This window comes from Salmo salar, chromosome 01 (assembly GCF_965601325.2).
Source record: "Salmo salar chromosome 01, fSalSal1, whole genome shotgun sequence".
In the NCBI taxonomy this organism is placed as follows: Eukaryota; Metazoa; Chordata; class Actinopteri; order Salmoniformes; family Salmonidae; genus Salmo; species Salmo salar.
In genome coordinates this window covers 45898502-45914423 of record NC_138291.1, presented here as the reverse complement: position 1 = coordinate 45914423, position 15922 = coordinate 45898502, and the positions used below count along the sequence as shown (strand labels likewise).

General features: G+C 44.6%; 1 protein-coding gene across 2 annotated transcripts; it reads left to right on the top strand.

The window, feature by feature from the left end:
- The first annotated feature begins 467 nt into the window (after nucleotides 1-467).
- LOC106603178 (protein eva-1 homolog A) lies at nucleotides 468-15362 on the top strand. 2 transcript variants are annotated; one of them, XM_014196510.3, is made up of 5 exons: nucleotides 468-1116; nucleotides 2574-2658; nucleotides 11906-12245; nucleotides 13036-13392; nucleotides 13516-15362. In XM_014196510.3, the coding sequence occupies exons 3-5, from the start codon at nucleotides 12137-12139 to the stop codon at nucleotides 13626-13628; spliced, it is 579 nt and encodes a 192-aa protein (XP_014051985.1). In that variant the 5' UTR covers nucleotides 468-1116; nucleotides 2574-2658; nucleotides 11906-12136; the 3' UTR covers nucleotides 13629-15362. The 2 variants fall into 2 exon arrangements, with proteins under 2 accessions (XP_014051985.1, XP_014051976.1); XM_014196501.3 differs by having other exon boundaries at nucleotides 2571-2658.
- The last annotated feature ends 560 nt before the right edge of the window (nucleotides 15363-15922 follow it).

Below are 15922 nucleotides of genomic sequence, written 5' to 3'. Positions count from 1 at the left end.
ACACACACACACACACACACACACACACACACACACACACACACACACACACACACAGTATCTCAGTAGGAGAGTTTTTCACAGCATATTTAAAAGGTTCACAAGGGTTAGAGGTCAAAGTAGTTCTGCTCCCAGGTGTGTGTGGTCGGGGCAGTGGGGGTGGGTGATCAGCCCACTGGATCAGGTGACAACAACAGATAACTCAGGGTTTTAAGCAGACATGGGCAAGACATCTGGAATAACTATTTTGTCTACTAGATTAGTGTGTGTGTTGTGTGTGTGTGTGTGTGTGTGTGTGTGTGTGTATGTGTGTGTTATAGCATCTGATGTCCCAAGGGAATGTTCTCTGGAAAATTCAGCAGGCAAATTCCCAGTCAAAGCTGAATGAAATTCCCATGTCATACTCACTCCTCCCTCCCTCTCGCCTTCTCTTTCTCTCTCTCCCCTCTCTCCCTTGGCTTCTCTCTCTCTCTGTTTCTCTCTGTCTTTCTTTGTGCCCCAGTGTTGCTTTCTCTCTGTTCAGTATAGTCAGGCTGAGTGGTAGGAGGGGGAATGTATGGCAGAGACTGAGGGTCTTACTGAGTGTGGGAGACAAGAGTGTGAGGGGTTTTTAGGAAGAAGAGTGTGAGGGGGTTATAGGAAGACGAGTGTGGGGCAAGAGAGTGTGTGTATTTGTGAGTGAGGGTAGTGTGTTTGTGAGTGTGTGTGTGAGTGAGTGTCCGTGGGGGTGAGCTGCTCGCGTGTCGCATTCCAGCTTCCAGGGCTCGACCCCTGTCTACCGGGAGACGGACCTGGAAAACTTTGAAAAATCATTCTTGGAAAACTGTGTGATTGTAAAACCTCTGAAAACCTGTACCTCTCTGTGACTTTGAACTGTTGCTGGTCTCGCTCGGGAAAATACTAATCTGTTGAAGGAGGGATTCTCTCTACTCTCCACTTGCTCTGTTTCTGCTGCTGGGTCTCTGGGCTTTGGATAGTGGTTTCACTGGTGCTGCACTTACCACGGCTCAAAAACAGGACCGGAGGAGAAAAAAGAAGAGGGCAGATGAAGAAAGGAGAACATGAAATTTAAAAAGTGTTTCAGTGGAATGGATGAATAATCTGGATCATGGATGTGTAAGTATGAACAGTAGCCTATTTGTTGACGTTAATGTTCCCTTAACGTTTCTGATGGATGAGTGGGACATATAGCATGTGTCTTTGTGTGTGTATGAAGTTGTGTGTTGGTGTGTGTGTGTGTGTGTGTGTTGGATAATGTGTGGCATTTCGAGAAGCATAATAATCTAGTGTGTCACATTGTGACTCCACTGCTGGTCTGTTGGTTTGGCTACAGGATGCGTAGGATTGTATGTGTGTAGGGAACACACACACACACACACACACACACACACACACACACACACACACACACACACACACACACACACACACACACACACACACACACACACACACACACACACACACACACTGGCACCAGCAGAGAGTTGTTGAGTTGATTTATGAATGGGGGGCTCCTACAGTGTGGTTGTGAGGGGAGGGGGGGGGGGGAGTGCAGACTCTTTCTCTTTCTTGCTCTCCCTCTCCATCTTCCTCTCCAACTGTCTCGCCCTCTCGTTCAGTCAAAAGGTGTGATCTATATTTGCTTTGAAAAAACTGGTGGCCTGTAGTATTGCTGTGTTTGAACTGTAGCATGTTCTAACTACAATATCCTCTCTCTGTTTCCATTTCTTTTTCTCTGTATTCCCATTTGTTCTTTAAGCAGGTTAATGAGATGGTTGTATGTTAAAAGCAGACAGGGAGGAAAGTCCAGTGTCACTCTGCAATCGTCTCAGAGTCAACACACACATGCACATGCACGCTTTTTTGGCTAAATTTGGTCTGAAAGCTAGAGGCATGACTTCTCTGGAATATTAATGGCCAGAGCTCTGTGTGTGTGTGGGGGGGGGGGGGGGGGGGGGGGCTTATTTTTGTCAGAATTCTGCACACACTGGTCGGAGTCATGCCAAGGTGGGGTAGGAGTTGAGCATTATAGGAGAGAAATAGGAGCCCAGTTTAAAACAGCACAGGGACTCTGCACTACAATGGACTATTGTGCTGTAAGACTGTCTGTCTGTCTCTGTCTGTACACATCTCTGTCTATCACCAAGAAATAGGTTTTCGTCTGCACCTGCAGTCTCACAGAAACAGAGTAGAAGAAGAAGAAACAGGAGAGAAGAAGGAGACATACGAATGGAAAGGAGGAAGAGGGGAGAACGAGAGAGGAAAGGAGAGGCTAAAAAGAAGGAGAGTTCATGAACTGTGTTTAGTCGAGTCATTCTAACTGTATTAGACTGTAATCCATTGAGTTGAGTGTTCTAATGAGGTCTAACGAGCTGTAACCAGTTTTAACGAGCTGTGTGTGAGCCAAGTCTGACTCTTCTAAAACTCACCTGTCATTATCAGTACAGTCTGTTTGATACGGACATCAGACAAACCATGCCTGGATAATAGATTTCATTTCACCTTTAGCTGACCTATTCTGTTCCCCTCTTTTTCTCTTTGTTTCTCTCTCCCCATCCATCACAAAGCAGCCTTCATGGATTGTTTCACTGACAGCCAACTAAACTCAGTCTGAGTTCCAGAGGTGGGACCAAGTCATTGTTTTACAAGTCACAAGTAAGTCTCAAGTCTTAGCACTCAAGTCCCAAGTTCAGACAGGCAAGTCCGAGTCAAGTGTCATGTCAAGACCGTCAAGTATCAAGTCAAGTCTCAAGTCCTAAACTTTGAGTTTCGAGTCCTAAACAAGTCATAATGTGCTCTTCACCAAATGTAATACCATTTCATATTTTTAACAAGAGTAATAGTATATTACATTCACGCAAATCATGAATGCTTTTAAAAATATCTATATATTTATTACTTTCCAAATAAACGTCATATTTCCATGGAAATACATGGGTAGCCATGAGAAAGATACACCCCCCCAATAGTGATCGACTATCGAGGATCGCTATGGGGCGCAATCGGGCGATGTAGGCTTGTACACAATCGCCCAACCTTAACACACTCTCTCTCTCTCTCTCTCTCTCTCTCTCCGTCTCTCTCTGTCTCTCTGTCTCTCTCTGTCTCTCTCTGTCTCTCTCTGTGTGGGTTACAGTAGGCTAACGTATGTCAATGGTTTTAGGAACAGCAGTAACATCAGGCAGGATTTAGGCTGCCAACTGCCTAGCCAGTTGTAGCTCAATCTTGGGTGCAATGATCACGTTCCCTCACTGACTGACTGTGTGGAGGCTTATTGATTTAACGTTACGTTAGCCTACATGATACACTTGTAAAGTAATAAAATATATAGCTGTTTTGTTGATACAGCGTCGTCTGTATTTCCGAAAATAATAATTTTGGGTATCATCTTTCCAAGAGCCGACGTTCCTCTGCACTGCCACGCACAACTTTTTCTCAGCTGGCACAATTTGATTGGCTGCTGTCCGATTCAAACTGTAATCTGTTAAATGAAGAGTTGATGCGCTGCACACTTTTTTTAATAGCATCATTTTTAATATTTGGGCTTGGGGAGGGTATCAAGTCAGGTTGAGTCATAAGGCTCAAGTCAAGTCAGGAGTCATTGGTGTTAAAGTCAAAGTCGAGTTGCAAGTCATCATATTTGTGACTCGAGTCTGACTCGAGTCCAAGTCATATTACTCGAGTCCACACCTCTGCTAAGTTCACACGCAAACACACACACACACACACACACACACACACACACACACACACACACACACACACACACACACACACACACACACACACACACACACACACACACACACACACACACACACACACACAACCAGCTGTGATACTGTGTAGTCTACAGTTCCCTGTTCCTCATTTTCAGTACTGTCCAAATCATCTCCACGGAAGATAGATGAATATGTACCTGTCATAAATTTACACAGGGCTTTCTCCCTTATTTAAGTTATTTCTTTCCTTCTTTCTGTTGAGTGTGTGTGCATGTGTGTGCTTGTGCCTACGCGGGCGATTGCATGAGTTTATGTGAGAAAAGGAGAGAAGACATACCAATGCAACTTTATTTTCTCTCTGGAATATGAGTCCTATGTGTGTAGGAGGGAAGAGAATGAGAGGGGGAGCGGAGGAAAGAGAGAGAAGGAGAAAATGGGTAGAAGGGGAAATGGAAGAGAGGGGTGTTTTCTTCAGGGTTGCAGGTCTGCTATTCTGATCAGACAATGACTCATGGACCCTATATTACCACACCTTCACACTCTCCCTCTTCTCTCTCTCTTTCGCTCTTTTTCTTTCTCTCCTCTCTCTCTCCCTCTCCTTGGAAAACCGTAACCCAAGGAACAAGGCTTTATAAAAAATAAAAACATATCTTTTTTTTAGAGGGAGTATCAGTTTTAATATTGCGGATAGATTGTTGCTTCCATCAATGTAATTGTCTGCATCATTTCCAATCCCCCATATATTTTGGGGGTAAATATATCTAAATACATGCATACATACATACACATACCCATATACATATACAGTTGAAGTCGGAAGTTTACATACACCATAGCCAAATACATTTAAACTCAGTTTTTCACAATTCCTGACATTTAATCCTAGTAAAAATTCCCTGTCTTAGGTCAGTTAGGATCACCACTTTATTTTAAGAATGTAAAATGTCAGAATATGTCACGACTTCCGCCGAAGTCGGTTCCTCTCCTTGTTCGGGCGGCGCTCGGCGGTCGGCGTCGCCGGTCTTCTAGCCATCATCGATCCACTTTTCATTTTCCATTTGTTTTGTCTTGTCTTCTCACACACCTGGTCTCAATTTCCCTCATTACATGTTGTGTATTTAACCCTCTGTTCCCCCCATGTGTTTGTGCGGAATTGTTTATTGTAAGTGCATGTGCACGTTTTCTCTGGTGCGCGACGGGTTTTGTACCCATTTGTTTGTGGTTCTGGTTACCGGTGGTTTTATGAATAGGCTGAAAAGGCAGAGAAATTCCTGTTCTTCCAGCAGTCCGTCTCCTTCCTAGGGTACCGCATTTCCACTTCAGGGGTGGAGATGGAGAGTGACCGCATTTCAGCCGTGCGTAATTGGCCGACTCCCACCACGGTAAAGGAGGTGCAGCGGTTTTTAGGGTTTGCCAACTACTACCGGAGGTTTATCCGGGGTTTTGGTCAGGTAGCGGCTCCCATTACCTCACTGTTGAAGGGGGGCCCGGTACGTTTGCAGTGGTCGGTTGAGGCGGACAGGGCTTGTCACCTGAGGGCTCTGTTTAACCTCGGCTCCCGTGCTGGCCCATCCAGATCCCTCTTTGGCGTTCATAGTGGAGGTGGACGAGTCCGAGGCTGGGATAGGAGCTGTGCTCTCTCAGCGCTCGGGTACGCCACCGAAGCTCCGCCCCTGTGCCTTCTTCTCGAAGAGGCTCAGCCCGGCGGAGCGAAACTATGATGTGGGGGACCGGGAGCTGTTGGCTGTCGTCAAGGCCTTGAAGGCGTGGAGACATTGGCTTGAGGGGGCTAAACACCCTTTTCTCATCTGGACTGACCACCACAATCTGGAGTACATCCGGGCAGCCCTCGTCAGGCAAGGGCAACCCTCGTCAGGCAAGGTGGGCCATGTTTTTCACCCGTTTTGTTTTCACCCTGTCCTACAGACCAGGCTCCCAGAACGTGAAGGCAGACGCACTGTCCTGGCTGTATGACACAGAGGAGTGGCCCATGGATCATACTCCCTTACTTCCGGCCTCCTGCCTGGTAGCGCCGGTGGTGTGGGAGCTGGACGCGGACATTGAGCAGAGCCCGCTCCCATCCAGTGTCCCGCTGTGCGGTTGTACGCCCCGTCTGCTGTCCGTGACCGGTTGATCTATTGGGCCAACACGTCACCCTCCTCTGGTCATCCTGGGATTGGTCGGACAGTGCGCTGTTTGAGCAGGAGGTACTGGTGGCCTACCTTGGCTAAGGACGTGAGGGTTTATGTTTCCTCCTGCTCGGTGTGCGCCCAGTGTAAGGCTCCTAGGCACCTGCCCAGAGGGAAGCTACACCCCTTACCCATTCCACAACGGCCGTGGTCGCACCTGTCAGTGGATCCTTACTGATCTCCCCCCCTCAGAGGGTAACACCGCGATCCTGGTTGTTGTGGATCGGTTCTCTAAGTCCTGCCGTCTCTTCCCTCTGCCCGGTCTCCCTACGGCCCTACAGACTGCGGAGGCCTTGTGCCTGAGGATATAGTGTCTGGTCGAGGTCCCCAGTTCACGTCGAGGGTCTGGAAGGCTTCATGGAACGTCTGGGGGTCTCGATCAGCCTCGGGGTTTCACCCCGAGAGTAATGGGCAGGTGGAGAGAGTAAACCAGAATGTGGGCAGGTTTCTGTGGTCTTATTGCCAGGACCGATCGGGGGAGTGGGCGGCGTTCGTGCCCTGGGCCGAGATGGCACAGAACTCGCTCCACCACTCCTCCACTAACCTCTCTCCCTTCCAGTGCGTACTGGGGTACCAGCCGGTTCTGGCGCCTTGGCATCAGATTCAGACTGAGGCTCCTGCGGTGGACGACTGGTTCAGGCATGCGGAGGAGACATGAGAAGCTGCCCGTGTTCACCTTCAGCAGGCCGTGCTGTGCCAGAAAAACAGAGCAGACCGTCACCGCAGTGAGGCCCCGGTGGACCGGGTCTGGCTCTCGACCCGAAACCTGCCCCTCCGCCTGCCCTGCCGGAAGCTGGGCCCGCGGTTTGTGGGGCCATTCAAAGTCCTGAGGAGAGTGAACGAGGTGTGTTACAGGTTACAGCTTCCCCCCGATTACTGTATTAACCCCTCGTTCCATGTGTCTCTCCTCAGGCCGGTGGTGGCTGGCCCGCTCCAGGAGTCTGAGGTGCGGGAGGTTCCTCCGCCCCCTCTGGACATCGAGGGGGCCCGGCATACTCCGTTCGCTCCATACTGGATTCAAGGCATCGGGCGAGGGGCCTTCAGTACCTCGTGGAGTGGGAGAGGTACGGTCCGGAGGAGAGGTGCTGGGTTCTGGTCGAGGACGTGTTGGACCCTTCAATGCTGCAGGAGTTCCACCATCTCCGTCCGGATCGCCCGGCGCCTCGCCCTCCGGGTCGTCCCCGAGGCCAGTGTCGGCGCGCTGCTGGAGCCGCGCGTCAAGGGGGGGTACTGTTATGACTGCTGCCGAAGTCGGTTCCTCTCCTTATTCTAGCCATCATCGATCCACTTTTCATTTTCCATTTGTTTTGTCTTGTCTTCTCACACACCTGGTCTCAATTTCCCTCATTACATGTTGTGTATTTAACCCTCTGTTCCCCCATGTCTTTGTGCGGAATTGTTTATTGTAAGTGCATGTGGATGTTTTCTCTGGTGCGTGACGGGTTTTGTACCCATTTGTTTGTGGTTCTGGTTTCCGGTGGTTTTATGAATAAAACTGCTCCGTTGATTACCAAGTTTTGCTCTCCTGCGCCTGACTTCCCTGCTGCCAGTTACGCACTCCCTAACAGAATAAAAGCAGAGAGAATTATTTATTTCAGCTTTTCTTTATTTCATCACATTCCCAGTGGATCAGAAGTTTACATACACTCAATTAGTATTTGGTAGCATTGCCTTTAAATTGTTTAACTTGGGTCAAATGTTTTGGGAAGGCTTCCACAAGCTTCCCACAATAAATTGGGTGAATTTTGGCCCATTCCTCCTGACAGAGCTTGTGTAACTGAGTCAGGTTTGTAGGCCTCCTTGCTCGCACAGTTCTGCCCACAAATTTTCTATAGGATTGAGGTCAGGGATTTGTGATGGCCACTCCAATACCTTGACTTTGTTGTCCTTAAGCCATTTTGCAACAACTTTGGAAGTTTGCTTGGGGTCATTGTCCATTGTCCATTTGGAAGACGCAAGCTTTATCTTCCTGACTGATGTCTTGAGATGTTGCTTCAATATATCCACATAATTTTCCGTCCTAATGATGCCATCTATTTTGTGAAGTGCACCAGTCCCTCCTGCAGCAAAGCAACCCCACAACATGATGCTGCCACCCCCATGCTTCATGGTTGGGATGGTGTTCTTCGGCTTGCTAGCCTCCCCCTTTTTCCTCCAAACATAACGATGTTCATTATGGCCAAACAGTTATATATTTGTTACATCAGACCGGAGGACATTTCTCCAAAAAGTATGATCTTTGTCCCAATGTGCAGTTGCAAACTGTAGTCTGGCTTTTTTATGGTGGTTTTGGAGCATTGGCTTCTTCCTTGCTGAGCGGCCTTTCAGGTTATGTTGATATAGGACTTGTTTTATTGTGGATATAAATACTTTTGTACCTGTTTCCTCCATCATCTTCACAAGGTCCTTTGCTGTTGTTCTGAGATTCATTTGCACTTTTCGCACCAAAGTACGTTCATCTCTAGGAGACAGAATGCGTCTCCTTCCTGAGCGGTATGATGGCTGCGTGGTCCCATGCTGTTTATACTTGCGTACTATTGTTTGTACAGATGAATGTGGTACCTTCAGGCGTTTGGAAATTGCTCCCAAGGATGAACCAGACTTGTGGAGGTCTACAATTTTCTTTCTGAGGTCTTGACTGATTTCTTTTGATATTCCCATGATGTCAATTAAAGAGGCACTGAGTTTGAAGGTAGGCCTTGGAATACATCCACAGGTACAACTCCAATTGACTCAAATTATGTCAAATAGCTGTCAGAAGCTTCTAAAGCCATGACATAATTTTCTGTAATTTTCCAAGCTGTTTAAAGGCACAGTCAACTTAGTGTATGTAAACTTCTGACCCACTGGAATTGTGATACAGTGAATTATAAGTAAAATAATCTGTCTGTAAACAACTGTTGGAAACATTACTTGTGTCATGCACAAAGTAGATATCCTAACTGACTTGGCAAACCTGTAGTTTGTTAACAAGAAATTTGTGGAGTGGTTGAAAAACGAGTTTTAATGACTCCAACCTAAGTGTATGTAAACTTCCGACTTCAACTGTACCTTTATTATTACCCACAAACCCTACCACCCCTCCCCCAATTGGAGTAAACTAATAAACAATAACACTTAGGCTTCTACCTTCAGTTTATACATATCATAAGTTACACACTTTACAGACACAATCCATTTAACAATAGTTATATTTTGTTTGTTTTTAGTCCTTCCTCGATTTCTGATGTCCATCCAGTTTGATTTCTATTTGTAACTGTGCTATTTCACAACATTTCTGAACCTATATGCATTTTACAGACCCAGTATGTTTTACATGGGTTATCTTGTTGTTAGAAGTCCCACCCTTCAGCTCCATTCAACCCCTCCCATCTATCGCTTAACACCATCCATTTTGGATTTCTATTTGCCATATATTTTTCAACTGTGCTGTGATGCTTCCCAAAAGTCCTGAACCTTTCTATTCTTATAGTTTCTACAGATTGGAAATTAAAGATAAACATTTTTGCTAAAATAATTATTATATTATTGATTGATTGATTGACTATGACTTTTCAAATCACCCAGTATTGCTATCTGCAGCATTTGTTCTAGGTAAATGTTGCAATTCTTCAGCCATTCCTGGACCTGTGACCAAAAACAAGCTACATATGGACAGTACCAAAACAAATGATATAATGACTCTGCCTCCTCACAGCAAAATCTGCAGAGCTGGGATGGTTGTATATATATAACATTCTATTGGTAGCAAGATTTTTTAATAATATTTTAATAACTTCTTACGGCTGAAATCCCGTTAACGGGATCGATATGACAACAGCCAGTGAAAGTGCAGAGCACCAAATTCAAAACAGCAAAAATCTCATAATTAAAATTTCTCAAACATACAAGTATTATACACCATTTTAAAGATAAGATTCTCATTAATCCAACCACAGTGTCCGATTTCAAAAAGGCTTTACAGCGAAAGCACACCAAACGATTATGTTAGGTCAGCACCTAGTCACAAAAAAACATACAGCCAATTTCCAGCCAAAGAGAGTCACAAAAAGCAGAAATAGAGATAAAATGAATAACTAACCTTTGATGATCTTCATCAGATGGCACTCATAGGACTTCATGTTACACATTTACATTACATTTACATTTACGTCATTTAGCAGACGCTCTTATCCAGAGCGACTTAGAAATTGGTGCATTACACAATACATGTATGTTTTGTTTGATAAAGTTCATATTTATATCCAAAAATCTCAGTTTACATTGGCACGTTATGTTCAGTAATGTTTTGCCTCCAAAACCTCCGGTGACTTTGCAGAGAGCCACATCAATTTACAGAAATACTTATCATAAACTTTGATAAAATATACAAGTGTTATGCACAGAATTAAAGATACACTTCTCTTTAAAGCAACTGCTGTGTCAGATTTCATAAAAGCTTTATGGCGAAAGCAAACTTTGCAATCTGAGTACAGCGCTCAGACATCAAAACAATCCATACAGATACCCGCCATTTTGGAGTCAACAGAAGTCACAAATACCATTATAAATATTCACTTACCTTTGATGATCTTCATCGGAATGCACTCCCAGGAATCCCAGTTCCACAATAAATGTTTGTTTTGTTCGATAAAGTCCATCTTTTATGTCCAAATACCTCCTTTTTGTTCGCGTTCCGTCGAGTAATCCAAATGCACTGTGCTCGTGCAGTTAGTTCAGACGAATAGTCAAAAAAGTTGTATTACAGTTCGTAGAAACATGTCAAACGATGTATAGAATCAATCTTTAGGATGTTTTTATCATAAATCTTCCATAATATTCCAACCGGACGATTCCTTTGTCTTCAGAAATGAAAAGGAACACAGCTAACTCTCACGGGAGCGCGCACCACTGAGCTCATGTCATTTTCTCAGTCATCTGATTCCAATGGCTCTTATTCTCTCCCCATTCACAGTAGAAGCATGAAACAACGTTCTAAAGACTGTTGACATCTAGTGGAAGCCTTAGGAAGTGCAAAATGACCCCACAGACACTGTATACTGGATAGGCAATCACTTGAAAAACTACAAACCTCAGATTTCAACACTCCCTGGTTGGATTTTTCTCAGGTTTTTGCCTGCCATATGAGTTCTGTTATAGTCACAGACATCATTCAAACAGTTTTAGAAACTTCAGCGTGTTTTCTATCCAAATCTACTAATAATATGCATATCTTAGCTTCTGGGACTGAGTAGCAGGCAATTTACTCTGGGCACCTTCTTCATTCAAGCTACTAAATACTGCCACCCATCCATAAGAAGTTTTAAACAGAAAAATTTGAAGTTTTGAATCCGGCGTCAATTTGCGTGTCAATTCATAAACCATGTGCCATGGAATCGGTACATCGAAAATCTCTTCCCAACAATTTTGCAATTTATAAGGCACAGCTGTCAATTTTTTGTTCATTAAATTAAATTGGTATATATTTTTATTTATCACAACGAGGCTTGCCAAACCAAAAAGAAAAGCAGCGCTGCCTTTCTAACTTTACAGTGTTTACACATTTTTTCCCTTCACTAAATACTATCGTTGTGTCCTCTCCTTCTGATTGGGTGGAAGGCCACTGTGTTTGGATAACATCTAAGTGGTATGTCTGGTGTAAATTAGGGCATTTTGTAGTGCTTTATTGACTACATAACTGCAATGGCATGTTTACAAGGGGGGCAAGTGGAAACCAATGATTATCTCAGGCTCTGCAATTTTTTCTAGACTCGTCAGACAGTCCCTCAATCATCCAGAGCCATCAGAGTTTGAGACAGGGTTCATCGCTTGCTCAATGTTTATGTGACACTTTTATTTAACACGTGGCTAATGAGGAGATACCAGGATAGGGACATTTCTCAGACTTTCTTGTAAATCATGCAATAATTATGAGATCATATAAAATGATCTTACTTTGTCACTCACTACTCTCCTTCCCTCCCTCCCTCTCTCCCTCCCCCCTATTTGAAGCCTACAGTGACATAGAAGACTGCTGTGCTGTTCTCAGCTGAGGACAAGAGAGAATTCAGTTCAGACATTATGGAAGGGGGTAGCCAGAAGATCTGATGATGCCCTAAGGGTTCAAATATTGTTTCCATAAAACCATATAGGATTAAAGACCAGAGTTAGCCGAGTCTGACTTATAGACAGAAGATACTAGCCTAGACCAGAGAGGCCAAAGACACAGTTAGTGACATCATCATGAATGCCCCGCCCACAGGAAGTCCCAGCCCAAATATGGAGGTGAAGGTGGTCTCCCAGGAGATGGCGTTGTTTAGCAATGCCCTGGCGGCCTACACCTTCATAGCAGGTAAATATTGACTGATACAACAGTTGTACAGCACAGGATGGAGCTGAGTGGAGGAAGGCTCATAACAATGGCTGGAATTGAGTGAATGGAATGGTATCAAACACATGGAAACCACGTGTTTGAAGTGTTCGATACCATTCCATTGATTCCGTTCCAGCCATTACTATGAGTCCATCCTCCCCAATTAAGGTGCCTGGATTGTACATGTGTTATTACTATTGTTTGGAATATATTTTTGTTACAAATGATGATTGAAAAACATATACTTTTTTACCTTTATTTAACTAGACAAGTCAGTTAAGAACAAATTCTTATTTACAATGTTGGCCTACCCCAGCCAAACCCTAACCCTAACCTACTCACGGCCAGGTGTGATACAGCTTGGAATCGAACCAGGGTCTGTAGTGATGCCTCTAGCGCTGAGATGCAGTGCCTTAGACCACCGCGCCACTTGGGAGCTCGACAGGTGTCTGCCAGTGTTACCTGCATATATAAAGAAGATTACTCTTATTCATCTCGGCAGGTAGCCTAGTGGTTAGAGTGTTGGACTACTAACCGTAAAGGTTGCTGGATCAAAACCCCGAGCTGACAAGGTAATAATCTGTAGTTCTTCCCCTGAAAAAGGCAGTTAACCCACTGTTCCCTGGTAGGCCGTCATTGAAAATAAGGATTTGTTCTTAACTGACTTGCCTAGTTAAATAAAGGTTACATTTAAAAAATATATTTTCTGCTCTCATGCTCTTTGTTTGTCTCTCTTTCTCTCTCCCTCTCCCTCTCCCTCTTGTCTCAGACCAGCCGGAGCGAGCAGCTCTTGTGTTTGTTAGTGGTGTGTGTGTGGGTCTCCTTCTCACCCTCTGTGCCCTGGTGGTCCAGATACACTGTCGCACCGACTGTCACTACAGTAACCGACGGCGACATCACCATCAGCATAGAAACAGGACTCACCACCATCACCATGGGGACCATCACTGTCACCACCATCACCAACCTGGCAACCCTAACACAGGCAACCCTGGCGTAACCACGGAGATGAGTGAAGACAGCGACTCAGAGGACTGGGACGACAGGAACTCTGACCTTACGGCTCGACGACGAAGGCGCTTTGAGAGAACGCTGCTGCAAACCAGCGTTTTCACCTCCGCAGAAGGTAACACACACACTGTGGAAACATTTGAAGTGCTTTGTTGTTTTTTTGTTGTTAAGTGTACAGTTTATTATTAAAATGTTCTGGAAGCAGTTGAAATAAAGATGGTTTTGTTTTGTTCTGAAGAGTTGGAGCGAGCTCAGAGGGTTGAGGAGAGAGAGAGGATCATGCGAGAGATCTGGATGAATGGACAGCCTGACGTCAACACTGTCACACGCAGCCTCAACAGATATTACTGACAGGAACAGAGAGAGAGAGGAAGAGAGAGACAAAGAGGGTGATGGATACACATACGGATGGAATAAGAGAAAAAGAAAGGATAGGGAAAGGATGCAATTTTAGACAATGTCGCATTGAAGGGTGCGTGAAGCCTTCAAATCAAATATTATTGGTCACATACACATATTTAGCAGATGTTATTGCGGGTGTAGCGAAATGCTTGTGTTCAGTAGTTGTGGATAGAGACAAATGGGAATGGATGAGGGAGAGGACAATGACCTCGATCCAGTCCCTCTGACACTGGGCACAGAACCATGAGGTTTAGGGTGTGTCTGGCACAGTGATGTAGTGGTAAAGAAATAAGTGGGTTTACGCTGATCACCTTCGCAGTGAGTAAAGTAACGTTCCTTCAATGCATTTTCCACAAAACTTGCGCAAAAATAAAAATGGTGCGTAAACGTCTTTTACGTGCGTTTACCCTCTACCACACCACTGGTCTGACATGACACCAGGCTTACGCCAATCTAAGGCTTTTGGGAGCTGTGATGGGGAGGGAGAAAGTGCACACTTCACACTAGAGGAAAGAAGTAGGTAATGAGAATGCAGCAGCCTAATAGTTGCCCAGAATGGTTCCTCTGGAGTCAGCCCCCGCCCGAGACCTGAGGTGGATGTTGTCATCAACCTGTGTGTAAACTGTGACCTTCCTGACGTCATCACCATCACCGTTGACAACGGCCCACAATTCACATCTATGGAAATCTCTGTTTTCCTGGCTGAACGTTCTCGTTTTTGTACTTTGTTCCAGACTGGTACTGACTTACACAGCACAGTTCACTACAAGGACAAGCACCACAGAGAAAACCTGTCAACTGGAATGACATTTTTTTTACCTTCCCTCAATCTTAATGTGTATTTCATTGATTCACTGTTGTACCTTGTGGATTAATTCCTTTTTATAAAATAGCAACACTTTCTTAGTTTGTCTCAGGGATGCTTTTAAGGGTTGTCGTTGGGGAAATGTTTGTATTTTGAAGATGAAGCAACAATCATTCCTTAGAGAGACTGTGACTATAAAACCGCGTCAGTTTGGTTTGTCAGCAGGAGTGTGCATTCGTTAGGTAACTAGCGCGGCTGTGTGCCTTAAATGTAGTCACGACTGCTCCAATTCAGTCAGCTCCTGAAGCAGTGCCCTTCAGATAACAAGTGCAATACGGTCCCCGTACAGCCCTAAAAGAAGCCACCACCATATTGCTAACACCTATCTTTTCCCTTCAGATGTGAAACACTGAAGAGGTAGCTAGAGTCTCTACTATATGTGTTGCTTATGGAGTGACGCGGGGTGGTGCAACACTACCTTGTGATGTTTTTAATCGGGTAAATGGCGCAACACAACAGTGTTATTATCTCTGCAGTGTTTCTGGGTGTTTCCCCCTAGCTTGTCGTCTGTATTAGAAAAGCTGTCTGTGAAGTGAAAAGTCTGTCTGAGAGAGAGGTTCTGTATGCATCCTTCCTTCCTCTCTTCCTTGAGGGAATCACGGATCTGAGAGAGGTGTATAGGTGAAAACAGTAGGATAGAGGCCTTGTTCTCACTTATCCAGTCAATACAGATCCGTGATTTCCTCAAGGAAGGGAGAAAAGAAGGAAATAAAGATTGCATTGAAGGATACTTTAATTTAGCACTCAAACAAGGACTGTGAATGACTGAGACCAACACACTGACCTTTTATTGAATAATAAAACCCTTTAGAAACAAATGGTCTGCCTGTTTTGGTCTGTCCTGTGGGAATATACTACCATCTGATGTTAACTGTAATGTACTACACCACTTGTTCAATCCCTCCAAAACTAGATGGGATGGATGAAGGGGCTTCCTTTCCAAATATTTGGTACAATTCTTAGTTATTTGGTAACAAATGCCATCACGAGATAAATATTGTATCAACTATCTAATACAGGACACTAAATAATGTATTAACTATTTATTATAAAAGTCATGCTTTACCAATGTTATTCATTAGTTGAAATGACAAAAATCTGAGACTTTGCCTTTTTAAAGGGGCAATCACTAGTTGAAACAATAACAAAGCCACACCCCTCCCCTTTCAGTAAAAAGCTGAGGGACGGGACTGGATAAGTGTAACCACTCTCAAATTCATAGACAGAGCTATGAATGCAAGGACTGACCATCCATGATATGAACATTATAATTGTAACCATGTTTGAGGCTATATAATGTTGGTTTACAAACATTGGAATTTAAAAAACAAGCTCATATTTTGGATTCTGATGGGGGATAGACAGTTGTACTAAGCTC